This window comes from Pelodiscus sinensis, chromosome 7 (genome assembly GCF_049634645.1).
Source record: "Pelodiscus sinensis isolate JC-2024 chromosome 7, ASM4963464v1, whole genome shotgun sequence".
NCBI classification, from domain to species: domain Eukaryota; kingdom Metazoa; phylum Chordata; order Testudines; family Trionychidae; genus Pelodiscus; species Pelodiscus sinensis.
Genome location: NC_134717.1, coordinates 42,044,379 through 42,064,386, shown reverse-complemented (window position 1 = coordinate 42,064,386; position 20,008 = coordinate 42,044,379). Strand labels below are relative to the sequence as shown.

General features: G+C 42.3%; 1 protein-coding gene across 8 annotated transcripts in view; it reads left to right on the top strand.

The window, feature by feature from the left end:
• LOC102463966 (neurabin-1-like) overlaps window positions 1-20,008 on the top strand; it is a 93,949-nt gene that overhangs the window by 59,273 nt on the left and 14,668 nt on the right. For 5 of the 8 annotated variants that reach the window (XM_075933635.1, XM_075933631.1, XM_075933633.1 and 2 more), the window contains exon 17: window positions 12,936-13,052. The exons of 2 other annotated variants lie outside the window; for them this stretch is intronic. In XM_075933635.1, the coding sequence (XP_075789750.1) occupies window positions 12,936-13,052 (117 nt within the window). The remainder of the gene's footprint in view (window positions 1-12,935; window positions 13,053-20,008) is intronic. One more of the 8 variants, XR_012905215.1, reaches the window with a different exon arrangement.

Sequence of the window (20,008 nt, the reverse complement as noted above, 5' to 3'; positions counted from 1 at the left end):
TTCTTCAACTGGGTCATGAGGAAAAAAAGTTTGAAAACCACTGCTTTAAATCATCTTCTGTACCAAATGACAGGAGGATAGCTAATGTGATGCCAGTTTTTTAAAAGGGCTTTAGTGGTGATCCTAGCAATTACAGATTGGTAAGTCTAACTACAGGACCAGGCAAATTGGTTGAAACTATAGTAAAGAACTGAATTGCCAGATATAGATGAACATAATTTGTTGGGGAAAGCCAACATGGTTTCTGTAAAAGGAAATCATGCCTCACCAATCTACTAGAATTCTTTGAAGGGGGTAATAAGCATGTGTGTAAGGGGAATCCAGTGGATATAGTGTACTTAGATTTCCAGAAAGCATTTGACAGGATCCCTCACCAAAGGCTCTTAAGCAATGTAAGTTGTCATGGGATAAGAGGGAAGGTCTCCTCATGGACTGATAACTGGTTAAAAGAGGAAACAAAGTGTAGAAATAAATGGTCAGTTTTCATAATGGAGAGAGGTAATGGTGTCCCGTAGAGGTCTTTACTGGGACCAATTCTATTCAACATATTGATTAATGATCTGGAGAATGGGGTAAACAGAAAAGTGGCATAATTTGTAGATGATATAAAACAAGTCAAGATAGTTAAGTCTGAAGCAGATGATGAGCTTCAGAAGGATCTCACAAAACTAGGTGATTGGGCAGCAAAATGGCAAATGAAATGTAATGTTGATAAACGTAAATGCACAGTGGAAAAAATAATCCCAACTATACATATAATATGATGGGGCTAATTTAGCTACAGCTACTTGAGAGAGATCTTGGAGTCATTGTGGATAGTTCTCTGAAAACATCCATTCAATTTGCAGCAGCCAGTCAAAAAAGCAAACAGAATGTTGGGAATCATTTAAAAAAAAAAAAAAAGGGATAGAGAATAAGACTGAGAATCTCATTGCCTCTATATAAATCCATGGTACAACTACATCTTGAATACTGTGTGCAGATGTGGTCATCTCATTTCAAAAAAGATATCTTGGCATTGGAAACAGTTCAGAAAAGGGCAATAAAATGATTAGGACATGGAACAGCTGCCATATGAGGAGAGATTAATAAGACTGGGACTTTTCAACTTAGAATACAGATGACTAAGGAGGGATATAACTGATATAAAATCATGGCTGGTTTGGAGAAAGTAAATTAGGAAAAGGTTATTTACTTGCTTCCATAACACAAGAACTAGGGGTCACCAAATGAAATTAAAAGGTAACAAGTTTAAAACAAAAGAAAGTAGTTCTTCACACAACGTACAGTCAGTCTGGCACTCCTTCCCAGAGGCTGTTGTGAAGGCCAGATCTTAAACAGGATTCATAAAAGAGCTAGTTAAATTAAATGGCTATTAGCTGGGATGGGCAGGAATGGTGCCTAGTCTCTGTTTTGTCAGAAGCTGGGAATGGGCAACCAGAGATGCATCACTTGATGATTATCTCTTCTGTTCATTCTCTCTGGGGCTCCTGGCATTGGCCACAGTTGGAAGACAGGATACTGGGCTAGATGAACCTTTGTTCTGACCCAGTATCGCAGTTCTTATGTTCTATTAATGATTTAATGAATTTAAAAGAAGCTCTCATTATATTGTGTAAAAAGTGACAATACATAATTCAAACTACAGGTGAAACCCCTTTTAACTGGGACTTTCAGGTCTGGCAACATCTGTGGACCGGCAGGACCATGAAAGCTCCTGGATCACAGAGTCCTTGTGTAGGGTCAGTGTCTGGGAGCCCTCTAAGGGCCAGAAGATCAGCTGTACTGGCAGAAGGGGACTGGTAGTGGGAGCCCTTCCCTGGGAGTCCAGCTGAGCAGGCAGCAGCGGGGCCAGCAGGGCTGCAACAGCAGTGGGGATCAGTATGACAGCGGTATGGGGGCTAGCATCCTTGCTATGGTCACAATTTCAGCTGGGCCAATGACTGGGCCAGGAGCAAGCCGGGGTGGGGTGGTCGGTGGCAGGGAGGCCAGAATTGATCTCCCCTTGTCCAGCAAACTCCCTGATTCTGCACTGGTCAGGTCCTGAGGGTGCTGGACCAGGGAGGTCCAACCTGTGCTACCATCAAGTTTCTGTCTTGACAGTCTAATCTTTTTGGCTAAGATTATTGTTAGGCTTAGGGGAGGTGGAGGGGTTAAGAAGCAGAAAGTGGAATTTACTAGAAATTCTGATAACGTCCCATTAAGTAGTTTTGTCTCTTTCATTTACTAGCTATATTTAAAGTGAATATAATTTCCATAAAACACTGGTTGTTGTTTTCATACATTTAAAAACAGTATACATTTAAATACTTTTAAAACCAAATAATACTAATCACTATATTTAATTTTTAATTTACCTGTTTATCTGTTTATCATTATTCCTGTGTTCCTTTTGTAATCTCAGACAAGAAATAAGCCAAACGACTAAAATATTAAACTTTCACAACATTCAGTTTTAATTCCCACAATTTTTTTGTTTGTTTTTGTCTTTAGTCCTCTACAATGGACTTTAACACACTCTGTTTCACCACTTAATCTAGGCTAATATGGAACATATACAACAGAGATTTTCTATACTGTAGTATAGGGAAGTCACTAATAAGTATATGGAGTTCGTTGATATCCTAGTGCTGATTTTTCCTTATCTAGTTTCTAATGACATGACTATGTAGTTAAAATACATTTAAAACTAGAATTGTAAATACATTAATTACAATTAAATGTGTCATGAAACAAAAATAGAATACAATTTAAGTATTTTAGATGTTTTCTACACTTTAAAAATATTGATTTCAACCACAAGTTTGAATACAATGAGTATAGTGTTCACTTTATATTTATTTTGATTATAAATACTTGCACAATTAAAAAAAAGATTTTTCAATTCACCTGTTACAAGTACTGTCTCTTTATCATGAAACTTGAACTTACAAATGTAGAATTATATGCAAAAAATAACTGCATTGAAAAGTAAAATAGTTTTTATACTTGAGCCTACAGGTCCACTCAATCCTACTTATTGTTCAGCCAGTCACTCAAACAATTTTGGTTAAAATTTGCAGGAGATAATGCTTCCTGCTTCTTGTTTAGTGTCACCTGAAAGTGAGAACAGGTGTTCACATGGCACTGTTGTAGATGACATAGAAAGATATTTTTGTCAGATGTGTTAAAGATTCATGTGTCCCTTCGTGCTTCGATCATCATTTTAGAGGACATCCATCTATGCTGATGATGGGTTCTACTCAATAATGATACAAAGCGTGGCAAACCAATGCATGTTCATTTTCATCATCTGAGTCAGATGCCACCAGCAGAATATTCATAGAATCATAGAATAATAGGACTGGAAGGGACCTCGAGAGGTCATCGAGTTCAGCCCCCCCGCCCTCAAGGCAGGACCAAGCTCCGTCTACACCATCCCTGACAGATGTCTATCTAACCTATTCTTAAATATCTCCAGAGAGGGAGATTCCACCACCTCCCTTGGCAATTTATTCCAATATTTGACCACCCTGACAGTTAGGAATTTTTTCCTAATGTCCAATCTAAACCTCCCCTGCTGCACTTTAAGCCCATTACTCCTTGTCCTGTCCTCAGAAACCAAGAGGAACAAATTTTCTCCTTCCTCCTTGTGACACCCTTTTAGATATTTGAAAACCGCTATCATGTCTCCCCTTAATCTTCTTTTTTCCAAACTAAACAAGCCCAGTTCATGAAGCCTGGCTTCATAGGTCATGTTCTCTAAACCTTTAATCATTCTTGTCGCTCTTCTCTGTACCCTTTCCAATTTCTCCACATCTTTCTTGAAATGTGGTGCCAAGAACTGGACACAGTACTCCAGCTGAGGCCTAACTAGTGCAGAGTAGAGCGGCAGAATGACTTCACAAGTTTTGCTTACAACACACCTGCTGATATTGTTCTTTTAAGACTTTGAAAAGCATGCTCCATACCTTGTCCCACTCAGATTTTGGACTGCATTAACCAGAGGTCAAATGCTTCTGGAACTGCTTTTAAAAAATTTCACATTGGTACTTTCTTTGAATTTTGTCCACTCTGCTGTGAAAGTGTTCTTTAAAAGAAACATATGCTGAGTCATTATCCAAGACTGCTATAATATGAAATACATGACAGAATGGAGATAGAACAGGAGACATACTATTCTCTCTCAAAGCATTCAGTTACAAACTCAATGCATTTTTTTAACAAGCATCATTAGCATGTCATCTAGAATGGTAATCAAAGCATGAAATGCTAAAGATGTGTATGCCCCAACTGGCACATAAGATACCTTGTAGCTGGCATTGCAAAAGTTCTGTGCAAATGCCTGTTCTCACATTTAGGCGCCATTGTAAATAAGAAGCAGGAAGCATTATCTCCTGTAAATGTAAACAAACTTGTGTGTCTTGGCAACTGGCTGAACAAGAAGTAAGACTATGTGGAATAGAGGCTATAAAGTAAGGGCAGGCAAAATACAGCCCATAGGCTGGTCATAGCCATCCAGCAGCCCAGCAGGAGCCTCATCTAAGCTCCCTGACTGTCCCGCCCCTGCATGCTGCTGTGAGCAGTTCTCTGAACGCTGTGAGCCCAGGGGAAGAGGGCTTTGCACACTGTCCCTTTCCCCAGCACAATCTCTCAGCTCCCATTGGTCAGTCTGAAGAACAGTCAGTGCTTGCTTGAAATACCCTTGTCCCTCTCCCATCAGCCTTCAGAGCAGCACACATGGCACTTGCAGCCAGCTGCTCTGAGCAGCCTGCGGGGGCAGGGAGCCTTGCTAAGGAGTCATCCAGGTAAGTATATCCTGGCCAAGGCCTGCCTCTGGCACCCCAGACCTTCCCCCCCCCCCCATGCACCCAACTCCCCCTCCCAGATTTTACACCCCAATTTCCAGGTCACAACCCCTCCTTCACTCAAACTCTCTCTCTGATCCCATAGCCCCTCCTGCATCCCAGACCCTACACTGAGCTCCCTTCTGCACCCATCCTTCATCCCTGACCCTGCATCTCCATTAATATCACGGAACAATGCAGCCCTTGACCACTTACAGATTCTTGGAGTGGCCCCCTCATCAAAAAATATTGCTCTACCCTGCTCTAAAGTTTTACATTTGTTTTATTTTTGAGTGTAGTTATGTAATAAACAAGAATCTACATGTGTAAAATACACTTTCGTAGATCTCCGTCCTGATGGTTGCTCTACACACAATCATACACGCCACCAAATGATAACTCGTCTTCTGCACCTGATGAAGCATTTATCCCAGTCGATCCTTCACCTTAGTCAGGAGGTTGTGCTATCAGTAGTGCATGAAAAGCAGCACAAGCTCTTAAAAAACCTTCAGTCTCTACAAAATCCAAAATTGCACTGCCTTTAGACAAGGCAGTACTTAAAGCAGTGGACAAAGTATGGCAAATGCCAGCCACGGCCTCTCCAAGCAACAAAAGGGCTGATAGAAAATATTTTGTCCGATCAGAAGTCATGGACTTTTTTATTCTTACACCCTCAACCCAATTCCTTTGTGGAGATACTGCTAATCAAAGGTCTAAAAATCCTCAATACAAAACAAATATACAAGACAAAGACCACAAATGCCTGGATTTGTTTGGGAGGAAAATGTACTCCTCCTCTACCCTTAAACTTTGCATAGCTAACTACCCAGTTATACTTGCTAATCACGACTTTGACAGCTGTACAAAACTAACACAGCTCATGCGACATCTAGATAATAAGAGAGCTACCCTCACCACCACCAATAAAGAGGGGTATACAATATATTGTACAGCCTGACAGATGGCCCTTGACACCGCCGAGACTGTGTCGAGCTGTGGCAACATCCATAGTAATGAGATGCTCATCCTGGTTTCAAGCAGCTGGAATTCCTAGAGACCTCCAGGCCAAGGTAGTTGACCTACCATTCGATAAGGACAAATTGTTTGCTGCAAAGACCAATGAAGCTTTGCATTCTAGCAAAGACTCATGCATCACCTTGCACACATTGGCGATGCATACTTCCCCCCCCCCCCCCTCCACCCCGCCACCGAAGGAAGCTTTCTGTGCCCTACCAAAGACACAGGGACACAACCTTTGGCAGACAAGAGCAGCATCAGCCATTTGACCAAATCCGCTTCCAACCACAAAACGAATGTAGAAGAGCCCCAAACACACCCACTTCCATGAGTCAGGCCTGTAGACAGCAGGTTTGAGAATTTGGTTAAGACTCTGCCTGACCCCTGTCCTCCACCCACACCAGTGCCAGGCAACCCCAACATCTTCCACTGCTGCTTGCGCCCTTTTTATAACCAGTGGGCAGCAGTCACCACAGATTGGTGGGTTTTAGAAATCATCAGCTGCGGGTACTCTATCCCTTTTATATCCATTATATCTCATGAAACCTTGCTCCGCCAAGAAGTCCAGCACCTTCTCATCATAGGAGTTGTAGAACGGGTGCACAAACAATACCAAGGGAGAGGTTTTTACTCAAACTACTTTCTCACTGGAAAGAAAACACAGGGTTGGAGGCCCTCAACCTCGAAGATGCATACTTCCATATGACGATACATCCCATGCACAGATGTTTTTTACACTTTACAGTAGTATCAGAACATTTTCAATACAAAGTCCTTCTGTTCAGAATCTCCTCTACCCCCCAAGATGCTGGCAGTTGCAGAGGAGCATCTCCAATGAAAAGGCATCACAATGTTCCCTTATTTGGACAATTGTCTCATTTGAGATCCCTTCCATAGACCAAAAGGGACGTGATCAGATTCACAAAGGCCTTCCTCCAGTCTTTAGGGTTCATTATCAATGAGCAAAAATCTACTCTACACCCCACACAATCCCTAGAGTTTATAGGGGCTCACATAGACAGCATGTTCCTATCTCCCCAGTCAACGTTTCGATGCTATAAAAAGCCTGGTCACAATCATGACCACCAGCCCAACTGTTCCATCTGAACCTGTCTCACACTCATGGGGCATATGGCAGCTACCACATATGTTGTCCTACTTGCCAGACTGCACTTTCAAACTACGTCTACACTGCAAGGTTTTTGCGCAAAAACCTGTCCACACCTCAAATGCGCTTTTGCGCTAGGAAATCAAGAGTAAAACAGCAGAACAGAGGGCTTTTTCTGCCGTAGGTAAGCCTCCTTTTACAAGGCATAACTCCCTTTTGCGCAAGAGTTCTTGCGCAAAAAGGCAAGTGTGGATGCTCCTGAGGGGTTGTTTTTTTTTTGCAAGAAACCCCTATGGGAAAAAGCACAGGTGCTCTGATGGCCATTCTCTGAATGGCCATCAGAGCATTCTTGCACAAGAGCATCCATGCAGTGTGGATGCTCCCTTGCGCAAAAGCACATCGCTTTTGTGATGTGCTTTGAGGTGTGGACGTGCTCTTGTGCAAGAAGTTTTTGCGCAAAAGGCTTCTTGTGCAAGAAGCATGTAGTGTAGACGTAGCCTCAATGTTTCCAACACCGGATTGCCTCAGTGTATACACCAACCAAACACCACGTCCACAGGCATGTTTTACCTCCTCTGAAAGTCCTAACCTCTTTACAATGGTGGACCCAGGCACAGAACCTCTGCTGTGGGGTACTCTTCCACCGAGATCAACCATCCAAACAAATCACTACGGACACCTCACTTCTATGTTGGTGTGCCCACTTCTAGCAACAATACATGCAAGGGAAGAGGATCAGTGATGAGTCCAGACTCCATATCAACCTGCTTGAGCTTCAAGCAGTTCACAGTGTGTACAAACACTTGCTCCCATATATTCTGGGATCTTCGGTGCGTATCCTCACTGACAATATGACCACGATGTTCTACGTCAACCACTAAGCAGGAGCCAGATCCCCTTTGCTGTGTGTAGAGGTGATTCGGCTCTGGAATTGGTGTATCTGCCACAACATAACCATCATGGCGGCATACCTACCTGGGGACAAGAATACCATGGCCAATATCCTCAGCTGCTAATTTGTTACAGAGCACAAATGGGAACAGCACAGTCAGGTCACCCATGATCTAGTCCAACATTGAGATCGACCACAGATAGACCTCTTTGCAACCAGCCAAAATTCCAAATGCCCCCAATACGGATTGAGATTGGGCATAGGCCACAACTCCTTAAGACATGCAATGCTCTTCCCATGGAATACTTACCTCTTCTGCGCCTTTCCTCCCATCCCTCTGATTCCCAGAGTTCTGTGGAAGATACAGAGAGATGGGGCCCAAGTAATTCTAATAGCCCCAGCTTGGCTTTGGCAGACATGATTTCCATGTCTTTATCAACTATCTCTGTGACCTCCGTGCCCACTTCTGACCCGCCCGGACCTCCTCTCCCAGAGCAAGGGCATGATCCTTTACCCCCAGCTGCAAACACTGACTTGATGGCATTGTACCTATCTGGTTCTTGGGAGCAGAGCAACAGTGCTTGCAACAAGTAAGCACTGTATTACTACAAAGCAGAAGAGAAACTACATGTAATACTACCTGTACAAATGGCAACAATTTACACAGTGGTGCACCCAGAAGAGAGTCCAACCATCTATGACTCCGCTCCATTTCATCCTGGAATACATCATGCATCTGAAACAACAAAATTTATCTTTTTCATCACTCTGAGTTCAACTGGCCATGATTACGGCTTTTCACTGCGATAAATGATTCTCCATATTTACCCACCCCATTTCTAAGAGGTTTTGGAAGGGCCTACAGAACCTGCATCCCCCATCTACACCTGTACTGCCCTGTGGGATTTAGAACTGGTCCTCATTCACAAAACCATCCTTCGAGCCAATGGCAACTTCATCACTTACCTTTCTCACCATGAAAACACTGTTCCCTCTGGCAATCATGTCTGCAAAAAGGGTTACTGAACTCACGGCCTCACCTCCATACGCGAGCTTTCACAAACATAAAGTTATTCTACAATACCACCTCTCCTTCTTACCCAATGTTTGTTCTGAATTTCATATCAATGAACCAATAGTCCTTCCCACTTTCTATCCAAAACCACATCGCTCCAGAGACGAAGCCATATTGTATACTCTAGATGTGAGAAGGACCACTGCCTTCTACTCAGACAGGATGCAGTCTTTTCGACTATCACAGAGACTGCTTGAATCTCTAGCCAAAAGGTCCAAGGGAAAACCACTTTCTTCACATCACATATCGAAATTGATACCATCCTGTATTACCACCTGTTACTCCAGAATAAAGCATTATCGATGACTCCCAAAGCTCATTCCACCAGAGTGATGGCAACATCAACTGCCTTCGTCAGGGGAGTGTCACTCCATGAAATACATCAAGCAGCAACATGTCATCCAACCATATGTTCATGAAGTACTATGCAATTCCACCATGCTCGACAACAGGCACCCCAAAGAATACTGCGCACATCTCTGCGGGCTGCAACAACTTACTGAAACCCCCCTACCATCTAACTGGGCACTGCCACACAGTCACCAAGAGTGGAGCACCCATGGGGACATCACTTGAAGAAGAAAGAGAAGTTACTCACTCTGTGCAGTAACAATGGTTCTTCGAGATGTGGGTGCTGCACTACCTGCTCTCCTCCCCGCTTCTTTGGGCATTGACAACTTGCCAGTAGGGCATCAGTGAAGAAACAGAGAGGAGTTGAGCTGCGCACTCTAATTTCAAAGGCAGGAACACTAAGTGCCACTTGTGCACGCGCAGCCTGGCTGGACACTGCTGTAAAAGTCTCTGATCTGTGGCACCAGGATGAGCCTGACACCAACAGTGGAACATCCATGGGGACATGCATCTCGAAAAACCATCGTTACTACACAGAGTGAGTAACTTCTCTTTATTCCTTGGTAATAATTTTACAGCCATTGCGGAGAAGACATGAAAAATTGAAGAGAAGTTAATGTTTGTGAAACATGACAGCATTGGTGATTTCAGTACTGTACTCTCAGCATAGCAAGGGCATCAATAGTACAAATTTCCCTATACTATACTGTCCTGCCAACATGCTCCAGCAGTCTGTTCAGTTGTTTGCCCTTTGAGATTGAAAAATTACTCAGTGTTAGGGATGTTAAATGTCATATAATAAGGTAACTGTGCAATAGGCTCTGTGATATCAATTTTAAATAGATACATGCTGAAGGGGCTGCTAGCTCTGCTTCCAGGGAGGTGATTTTGCTTCTGCAAGGAAGCCGCCTCCCTAGGAGCAGGGCATAGTTTAACCAGTAACATTAACTGAAAAGTACCAGCTTATCATTCTGTGAATAGGTTCAGGGTTACAAATCCTGACAGGAAGTTGTCTCTAAACTAAGAGACAAGAAGCTGTGACAGCTAATAGAAAGAGAACCCATACTGAATCTGTTTTCTTTCTAATACTCTGGTGTCACTCCCCCTCTCCTTGTATTAATTGTTTGTTTAAAGTGTAGCCCTTTCTTGGGTCTTTATTTAATCTTACTAGGAAAGAAATAAAGATGCTACTGGGGGTGCTGCTGCTGTCTATTCCTCTACTGGTTGGAATTGCTTTGTGACTTGGTGAAAGAAGGCAGTAATAATCAGATTGTCGGACAGATACTAGTGTTAGAGATAACATTTCTGTCTCTGGAAGGCTTCAACAAACCCTAAAATCGAATATAACCAGTAAAACCAGAGATCTGGGCTGCAAACCCTACTAATAAGCATGTACAGATTTAAAATACACCCTTCTCTAAAAAAAAGTAGGAAAATCCCAGTGAGAGAGCAAACTTTTAATAGGATATTAAATTTGGAATATCTATCAGTAATATCAGGTAAAGAATAACACAGTGAAGAAAGAATTATTCCCCCAAACAAGTATTTAATGTGCAGGGATTTTAGAGTTAAAGCTAAGCTTTAAAAATCCATAAACAGCAAGTATGGAAATATATAAGTAAAGAATCTAAGCAACTTTAACTCAACCCAAAGGATGACCAGTGACTTGGTCAAAGCAATGTATAATGCATGTGCTCTTGATAAAGTATTTTGCAGTATCCTGAGAAAGGTAACATGGGGGTCAACACCAAAGACACAGATGTTGCAGTAGTCAGAAAAAAAGAGATGCTATTAAATATATACAGTGATATACCATGCAGCCTATTGCTGTCCTCCATAAGCATACCTATCTTCAGTGGAGTATGTATGTGTGTACCTGGGAACAAAATATAAGTTCTGTATGGGCAATTCCTATATTGCTTAAAACTAACTTCATTTGATGACATGCCTCAGTGAATTCTATTTTAGCATGATAAAAGTAGAAGATTGTGTTTAGGAGCTTAGAACCTATTCTTTTGGGGTCTTATTTGTTTGGAATGCTGAGTTTATCCTGTGGCAATGTAGTTTTTTGTGTGTTCAGATTTGCTCTGAAAAGTTTGTTAGCGATAGTATTTGGTGTGTGTGTGTGGTTTTTTTGGGGGTTTTTTTTTTTGAGGACTTTAGTTTTATCTGAAGTTACAGCTGTGTTGATTGAGTGACAAGAAGAGGTTGAGGTGACTTATGCAAGGTGTCAGTGGCTGCAGCTAAATTTGAACCCAGAATGTTCTGGTTCTCAGCTCCTTACCAAGATTTATAGATTAAAGTGATTTCCAGACTAAGCAGTAATTGATTTAAGTATTTTAAAAGTTTATCAGTAGGAAGATTAAATATTTTCAATGTATGCTATACATTAGTTGTTTTCTAACCTGAAATGTACTTGAATAACAATGTATAGTCAGAAATATTGAATGATAGTATAGTAGGTATAGTCCAGCGGTGGATAAATATAGGCCCATGGGCTGCATCTGGTCTGCCAGGGTTAGGCCCTGATGTCCCCCACACTGCCTTATTTACCTCCACAGGTACTGGGGATCACAGCTCCCACTGATGCTGATCAGGTGAACCATGGTAAACTGCTGCCTTTTTATTGCCCACTTCTGGTATAGTCACTTATGGCAAGTATCTAAGAATAGGTACACCAAAATTTACTATTTGGGAGATATTTAGAAGAATGTATTAGCTTATGTAGATTATCCAGTGAAGTGGCTCCTGTAAATGTTACCACAAGCATTTGTTGTGAAGATCTCTGGGAAATTATTTTATTTGCATTTTAAAATATATTGTTCATTTCAGTTCTGTACAGAAACGGGGCTTCTGCCGTGTAAAACCATTTTGACTGAAATTGATTATACATAGAAGACTTGACACATTTTGTCTTTTAAAAAAATACCAGAACAGAGCAGCTATAACTCCTATTTAAGTTCCTCCTGCTGATACTATTCTAGTGTACATTACAGACCTAGCTGTGCACTGATCAGTTTATCCACTGTGGAAATGCAGCCACCTCCAGGATGAAATAAGGATACTTTTTAAGTATATAGCATTATTGCACAACAGCTTAAGACAGAATTAAAACTTCAGAGGTCATTTAAGAAGAATTATAAGAGTATAAATTTCCCCAACGCACGGGGTTACTCTTGTGGTAGGGAAACTTAAATGATCATAAGTTGTCAGGATTTTAACTTTCTGTCATTCAAAAGACAGCATCTTCAATGTCCCATAATACCAAGCTATGGCTGTGGTTTCATACAGATTCAAAGGGAATAATTCGATCAGCTGAATTTTCAACCATTTCATGCATAATCTGGGTGTGCCTTTTTAAAATATGCTTTCCAAGTACTAACATGGTTTAACTCTACTTAACATTAACATGACTGGCTTGCTGCATAAATTGGTATTACTACCAAAATGACTTCAGTACTGTTATAATAATTATTAATTTGGGAGTTCAGCAAAAAGAAGTCAGACTCCTGATGTAGTAAATATATTTCATACATGGTTGATCTAAAATTTATAGATAACTTATGTATAATTCCTTTTTACGAAAGTATCAAGGGTACTAGAATGTCTCCTTGTGATCTATTCCAAGGGTTCAGTTAACAAAACATTATTTTCACTTGTTTGCAGAGTAGAATTGTCATAGATGATTCATACCATAGCAGGCCAAGTTGTGATCTGTCAGGGTTAGTGACAGAACCAAATCTGTCAGGGCGTTCACACACTTTAACCGTCTCTTCAAATGAGGTGAGTTTCAAAGTGTGTTTGTGTCTTGTTGATGTTACCATTCGTACTACAGACTGTTTATTCATATAACTGGTCATCTATAAAACCAAAATCACAGATATCTTTATCATCTTTACTGCTAACATAGTTTCTCAACTAAAGAATCAGATTGTAAGGAGTTATTTTAGCCCTTGCTTCAGAATTTATAGTTAAATATACCTTGAATTGGTAGTAATGCTATACTGTAAATTACAATTATTAATTTAAAAAATATGTAACCCCCAAAATTTGAGTGGGTAAATGAAATTTGCAGCATTTTTCAACTTGCTTCACATCAGTGAATGTTTACATTTCTTATTCACATATGAGATTTTGAACTATTTAGATATATTTAATCTATTAAAAACATTCTGTGAGGTTACATAAATATTTGTCAGAGTTCTTTCTTGCAAAACTCGTTTTGTCCTCAACTGAAATCTTAGAGTAAATCTAGTCTCTTAAACTCTTTAAAAAAAATCTGTTTAAAGGAACTATTAAGTAATTATGTTTTATAGAACAAACAAACAAAAGAACAAAAGCAATTGCAAAATTTGTACTTCAGTCATCTTTCAGATAGCACCTTCAAGCTAGCTAAACTGATAGTGATGTTTGAAGAGAAATTTTAACAGTAGGTCATGAATGATCTGATGCTATTCAATTAACTTGGTAAAGTGCATAAAATATATTAATCTTCAATGAGTGTCCCTGTGGGTGCTCCACGTCAGGTGTTTGTGTGCCCCTGCTGTGTTTATAGTCAGAGATTTGTAGTAGCAGTGGCTTGGTTGGCCGTGCATATGTGTCAGCATCTTATACTGCTCTGAGCAGCTATTCCACAAGCAGAGTCAACCATCCCCCAGTTCCTTCTCTACCTCCATTGACTTCGGTCAGAACAGCAGCAGCTCCCCCAGGAAATTGTTCTAGTTATCCCTTTCTCCCCTCGCCACTGGTGGACATCTGCCTATCAATCTAGAAGGGAGTCTCTGCCATGCCTGGCTCACCTACCTTGTAGACTGCCTGTACCAATCTCAGACAGCCATGCACAGTGTATCCATTGTCTGGGGGAAACTCGTGTTACTCAGAAGTGCCACAACTGCAAAAAATTGACAGTGAGAATAAGAAAAGTTAGGGATCTCATTCGCCAGGTAAAACTCATGAAGATGGAGAAATCCCGTCATAAAAACTATCTCTACCCTCAAAATTTGCCCGGATACCTTTGGCACCTAGATCACAAGGCACTTGGACCATCTGGTGCAGTGATGGCCTGAAGAACAAAAATCCTAGCTCGCAGGCAGGTACACATAGCAAATCTAAGCCACTGAGTGGTGAAATGGTGCCACCTACTGCACAAATACATGGCAGCAAGCCTACAGCACCAGTAACACACCCCAGCCAAAACGTGCCTCCTCTGTTGGTATCATTCTTAGACATCCTGCAGTAGTTTGTCAGTCAGACCTCTTCATCACTTCTACTCTGGGTATGCCTCTCTTCAGCACCAATAGTACCCCCAGCCAGACCAAGGACAAGTATGACTAATGCTCCTGTGGGATTAGCCCCTTCTCTTTCCAGTGAAGGAGTGGCAGGGAAGAAGTGGCAGCAGGAATGTGCATTGCTAGCCATTCCTTGTTCAGACTTGGACCCTCATGGCAGTAGACCACAGTGTGGCAACTCCCCATAATGGTCTTTCCATCAAACTGGCTGTACTGGGACCTGCGGATATTGTATAGGGCCAAAATATTCATCCCTACAACCCATCTTACTAGCCAGTTACACATCTTTGCACATATGTCAACCTCTGTTGAACATGGTCCAACCAATAAAAGAACAATACAAAGCCAACTTCACAGAGGGCTCCCTCATTGCTAGATTGGCCTTCCAGGTTTCTTTGCTGCTGACACAGGGGTCCACTCCATTGCGACATCCATAGTCATTCAGAAGGTATCTTGCCTCCACCTTTCAGGTTTCCCCAAAGAAGTTCAGGTTATAGTTGAGGACTGACTTTGAAGGACAAAAGCTTTTTGCTGATAGTGTGGATGCAGCTATCTGCACCCTCACTCTTATGTCATCCTGAAAATCCTGGGAATATAGATCCCTGGGAACAAAAAAAACCCAGGCAGACCTTATGCCCATGCGCGTCTGTGCTGCCCCATGTGCCCTACCTCAAAGATTACATGACCAGCACCATAAACAATGCCAGACAAGATGCCAGTAACCCCCAGAACAGTCAATGATGTATCAACCACCCACTTCTAAACAAGCACTTTCAAGTGTTGGTCGAGGGCACAAGAACACCACATATTTCATTGATACACTCCACCCTATTTTGGGACTGCCTGACACCTTTCTACCAGGTTTGGGCAACCATTACATCATACAGGTAGGTTCTGGAAATCATACAGCATATTCTGTCCCCTTTACCTCTGTCCCACCTATCCATCTCTCTTCAGGGACCCATCTCACAAGCACCTGTTAAAGCAGAAAATAAACCATTTCCTGCCTCCAGTGCAGTAGAACCCTGCCTGCCGAGCATAGAGGAAACACAAGAAAACAAGCAGATGAAAAGTCATCTTGGACTTGCGTAAATTAATAAGTTTGCCAGAACACAGTGCTTCTAAATGATCACCCTAGCCTCCATAATTCTGGCATTGGAGAAGGGAAATTGGCTCTCGGCCTTCTTCCTCTAGGACATGTATTTCCATTTCACTATTCATCCCAAGCACAGAAAATTCCTCTGTTTTACACTTGGGAACTTCCACTACCAGTACAGTATATGCTCCTTTGGATTATCCACGGCCCCATGGGTATTCTACAAAGTTATCACTTTGGTTACATCATATTGTCACAAACAGGATGTGATTAGATTTCCCTGAATAGATGACTACCTGCTGAAAGCTCCAGCATACCAGGATATAGCAGATGACCTTCACCTCACTACACCCCCGTCAACAAAACTAGGGTTACAAATCAACTTTCAGAAAGCAACCTTAATCCGAGCAAAACAGTTGGATTTTATAGGGGCATGCCTCGACTGCAGCATGGTATCAGCATCACTGCCTCAACAATTTACTGCCTTAATGAACCCCATTACAGCCATAAAAACAGCACACATACATCTGCCAGAACGTGCCTAGAACTCCTAGGGCAAACATTTGTGACTATGTGCGTTATGAAACACACCAGGCTTCATGTAAGGTGTTTACAAGCCTATCTCTGTGCTTTCTATACGCCTTGTAGGCACTCTATCCACAGAGGACTGATAGTGCCTAGCACATAGTGGACAAATCAAACAAACATTTGCATAGGTGTCCATTTTAACACTTCTTTTGTGGGATGAGGAGCACACCTGTTTGAGAATACCATCCAGAGCTGATGGTTCCTGGCAGAAACCATGCACCACATGATTCTACTGGAGTTTTCAGCAGTCCAAAATGCATTCCACCATTTTCTGCCCTGCCTTAAACAATAGGACTATACAGATCCTCATGGACAACTTGGTCACTGTGCTTTACATAAACTGCCAAAGAGGGGGCCCCATGTTACCCAGTCTGTGTGCAGAGCAGTTCATCTTTGGGACTGATGCATCTCGAACAACATAGATCTTATGGCATCCTACCTACTGGGAAGCCAGGATGTCATAGTGGATGACCTAAGCAGAAACATCTCTCAAGTGCATGAATGAAATGTGGACCCAGGAATTCTGACAGTTATTTTCCAACAGCGGGCCCTTCCCTCAGTAGATTGCTTTGCAACATTCCATAATGTCAAATGCTCACAATACTTCTCCCAGGCAGGACTTGGACAAAATTCCCTGGGGACCACCTTTCTTGAAATGGGACATCCCTCTGATGAATGCTTTCCCCTTTCTCCCTCACCCCAAGTTCACTATTGAGGCATGTCCTTCAGAAGATCAAAAAGGATAAATCCAGAGTAATCTTAATTGCATCAACATGTCCCGGACAAATCTGGTTTCCATACCAGAGCCAGATTGCCACAAGACCACAATATACCATTCCCTTCATGCCTCACCTATTCACACACAGTGTGGGATGCCTCCTTTACCCAACATTCTGATTCTCTGTCTTAAGGCATGCATAATCTATGGCTGATTAACGTATTCTGTTCCAGGGAAGTATAGGATATCTTGCTGAATAGCCAACAACTCATGTGAAAAACATATGTACACAAAAGGAAATACGTTTTCCGATAGTGCCAGGACAAACAAGTTACCCTGCGATTTGCTTCACTGCCCAAAATATTCCAATTCATGCTACAAAGGCCTGACTTTTTGATTAGTTCACTCAGAGTGCACTTTCCTGCCTCTTTTTCACTCCAAGGTTGATAGACTAAATGTCTTCACCCACCCTTTCACAAAATGCTTTCTCAAAAGCATACTGAATATTTATCCTACACTGAAAGACCCAACTCCAGTGAGGAACCTCAGCCTCATTTTCCGTACTCTTATGGGCAAACTCTTTGAACCTATAGCTACCTGCTTGTTTTTGCACTTGTTTTTGGAGCTTATCTTCCTAGTAGTGATCATGTCGGCAGGGCGGGTGGGAGAAGTGGTTGCCTGGATGGTAAACCAGTCTTACACCACGTTCAAGATAGGGATTATCCGATAAGCAAATGCAAAAATACATTGACTATTTGATTAGTCAGTTACTCGCAATTTAACATCCCTTGTTCAAGAACAAGATAATCTTTGATTGACATCCTAAATTCATAGCCAAAGTGGCCTCTATCCTTCCATCTCAACCCACCCATCTGCTTGCTGTATTCTTCTCTAAGTCATATGCTAACATCAGGGCGGTGTCCCTTCACATGCTAGATTTTTGTAGAGAGCTCATGTTCTGTATAGAAAGAACAAAGAGGTTCAGAAAATCCTCCAGATTATTTGTACCCACAGTGGAATTTTTCCAAGGTGTAACAGTTTCAAAACAGCAACTCTCAAAATGGATTTTTAACTGTATCTGATTATCCTACCAAGAACATGATCTGGAACCTCTTTCTGGTCTTTGCACACATTCTACCAGAGCTATATCTGCATCAGTAGCCTTTGTCAAAGATATGCCTATCATTGACATTTGTAAAGCAGTTAGTAGGGCATCATTTCATTCCTACACATTGAAGCAACAGTCAGCTGCTGATGTTCACTCTGGTCAGTTGGAAGCATACATTAAGCAACTCCAAAGCCTTTCCCCTTCACTGAGTCAGTTGAGTCTACAGTCAACTACAGTAGAGCACTCACAGGGACACTCCCTGAAGAAGAGAAAATTACTCTCCTGTGCAGTAACTGAGGTATTTGATATGGTTGTTTCATTGGGGTGCTACACTATGGGAGCAGGCTGGGGATGAAATAACACCTAAAGGTGCATGAGTTGGGTGGAGAAAGGAGTTGACTCTGACTCCTTCCTCTATAGCAATGGAGGACATGACAGAACACAAAAATACTTTCAATATATAGAGGAGTCAGTGAAGAGTGGTAGTACTGGGGAGCTCTGCAGACTAGAAGCAGTGAAGCCAGTCCTGCATATTGAGCTTCCTAGCTCCTCAAATGGCTTGATAGTGAACTGGCTGCCATCCAGCATACAGGTGCTCCTCTCTTCCTCTCTTGGGAACCTTTTGATCTATTACTGGTGTCCCACCATCCCCTTACAGGTACATCTTCAGCTGAACCCTCTGTTTTTGGTTCAGTCACTCCCAGGATTGCCCAGATTCTTTAGGGTGGGGAAAGTAGTTCTCCCTTGTCTCCGTGCTCTACAGCGGTCTTGGATCCTGTTCTATGAAACAGCAATCATCTTTTTCTTCAAGTAAGAACTACTTTCCCAGCAACGGCTCCTGTGATTCGCTTCACCCCGTTGATGTACAAACAGCCAGGGATAGCACTTCTGCCTATGCAAAAGAGAGGATCAGATACAGATTCGTAAATATTAAAAATTAACATACCACTAGGTTTCTTTTCTTTTTTTTTAAATGGGCATTTGCTCATTGTGACAGCCTCTCTTTTTGCTGCTTCTCTATTTCCATTAAAAGTCCAGCCATGCTTTAATCCATTTCCCTCAGTGAAAGTATAGGAAAACAGCTATCATTTACTGACTGGTTGGGGCGAAGTGGCCCGGGGAAGCTGACAACAGTCAATCTGACCTCATCATCCTGTAGGGTGACTGTGTGTTGTGGGCCGAATCCCCGCTGACCTCAGTGGCAGCCAGGGCAGCCACTGCTAGCGCCCTGGGCCAAGACATGGAGGAGTGGAGAGGGCCCATGTCCCCCTGCTATCCCACATATTGTGTGGCAGTCTCCCCCTCTCTCTTGCCAGTGGCCTGTTGTTTACGGGCCTCCCCTGCCCTGCACTAGGGTCTGGGGCCTTACTAACTATGAGACTGTGTTTGCTTTGCTGCCCCGCCCTGAAACAGGGCCTGGGGCCTTACAAACTAGGGAACTGCTAAATGTCATTGTTTGCCTGGTCTACACTGTACTCAGGACCCAGGGTTTGAAGGGGACTGCTGGACATTTATTTACAGGCCCAAGCTCAGGTCTGGGACCCAGGACTAAATCAGCCAGCTTACAACCCCCCATTTGGTCACCTTAACAGCTTTGCATTGCACAATCGAGGATTCTTGGTATTTGCTCACTCTACAGATTTAAAATTAATTAAAGTTCTGGGAAACCTCTTCCCTGATATAGCCTTGGTGCAGGGCATAAGGGTATCAATCAACACTGCATGTATGAGTTGAACAGACACTGCTAATGAAAATCTCAGATCAAAGGTGCATGGGATGAATGCATATTGAAGTAGAGCCATCATGGGGGACACATCTCAATGAACTACCAGGTTGGACCTCTAGTCTGGCGCACACTGGTTCGGCAACATCCATGGTCCAGATATCCACTTATCATGGGCCAGATGTCCACTTATCATGGGTGTGGCCAAGTTTCCTGTG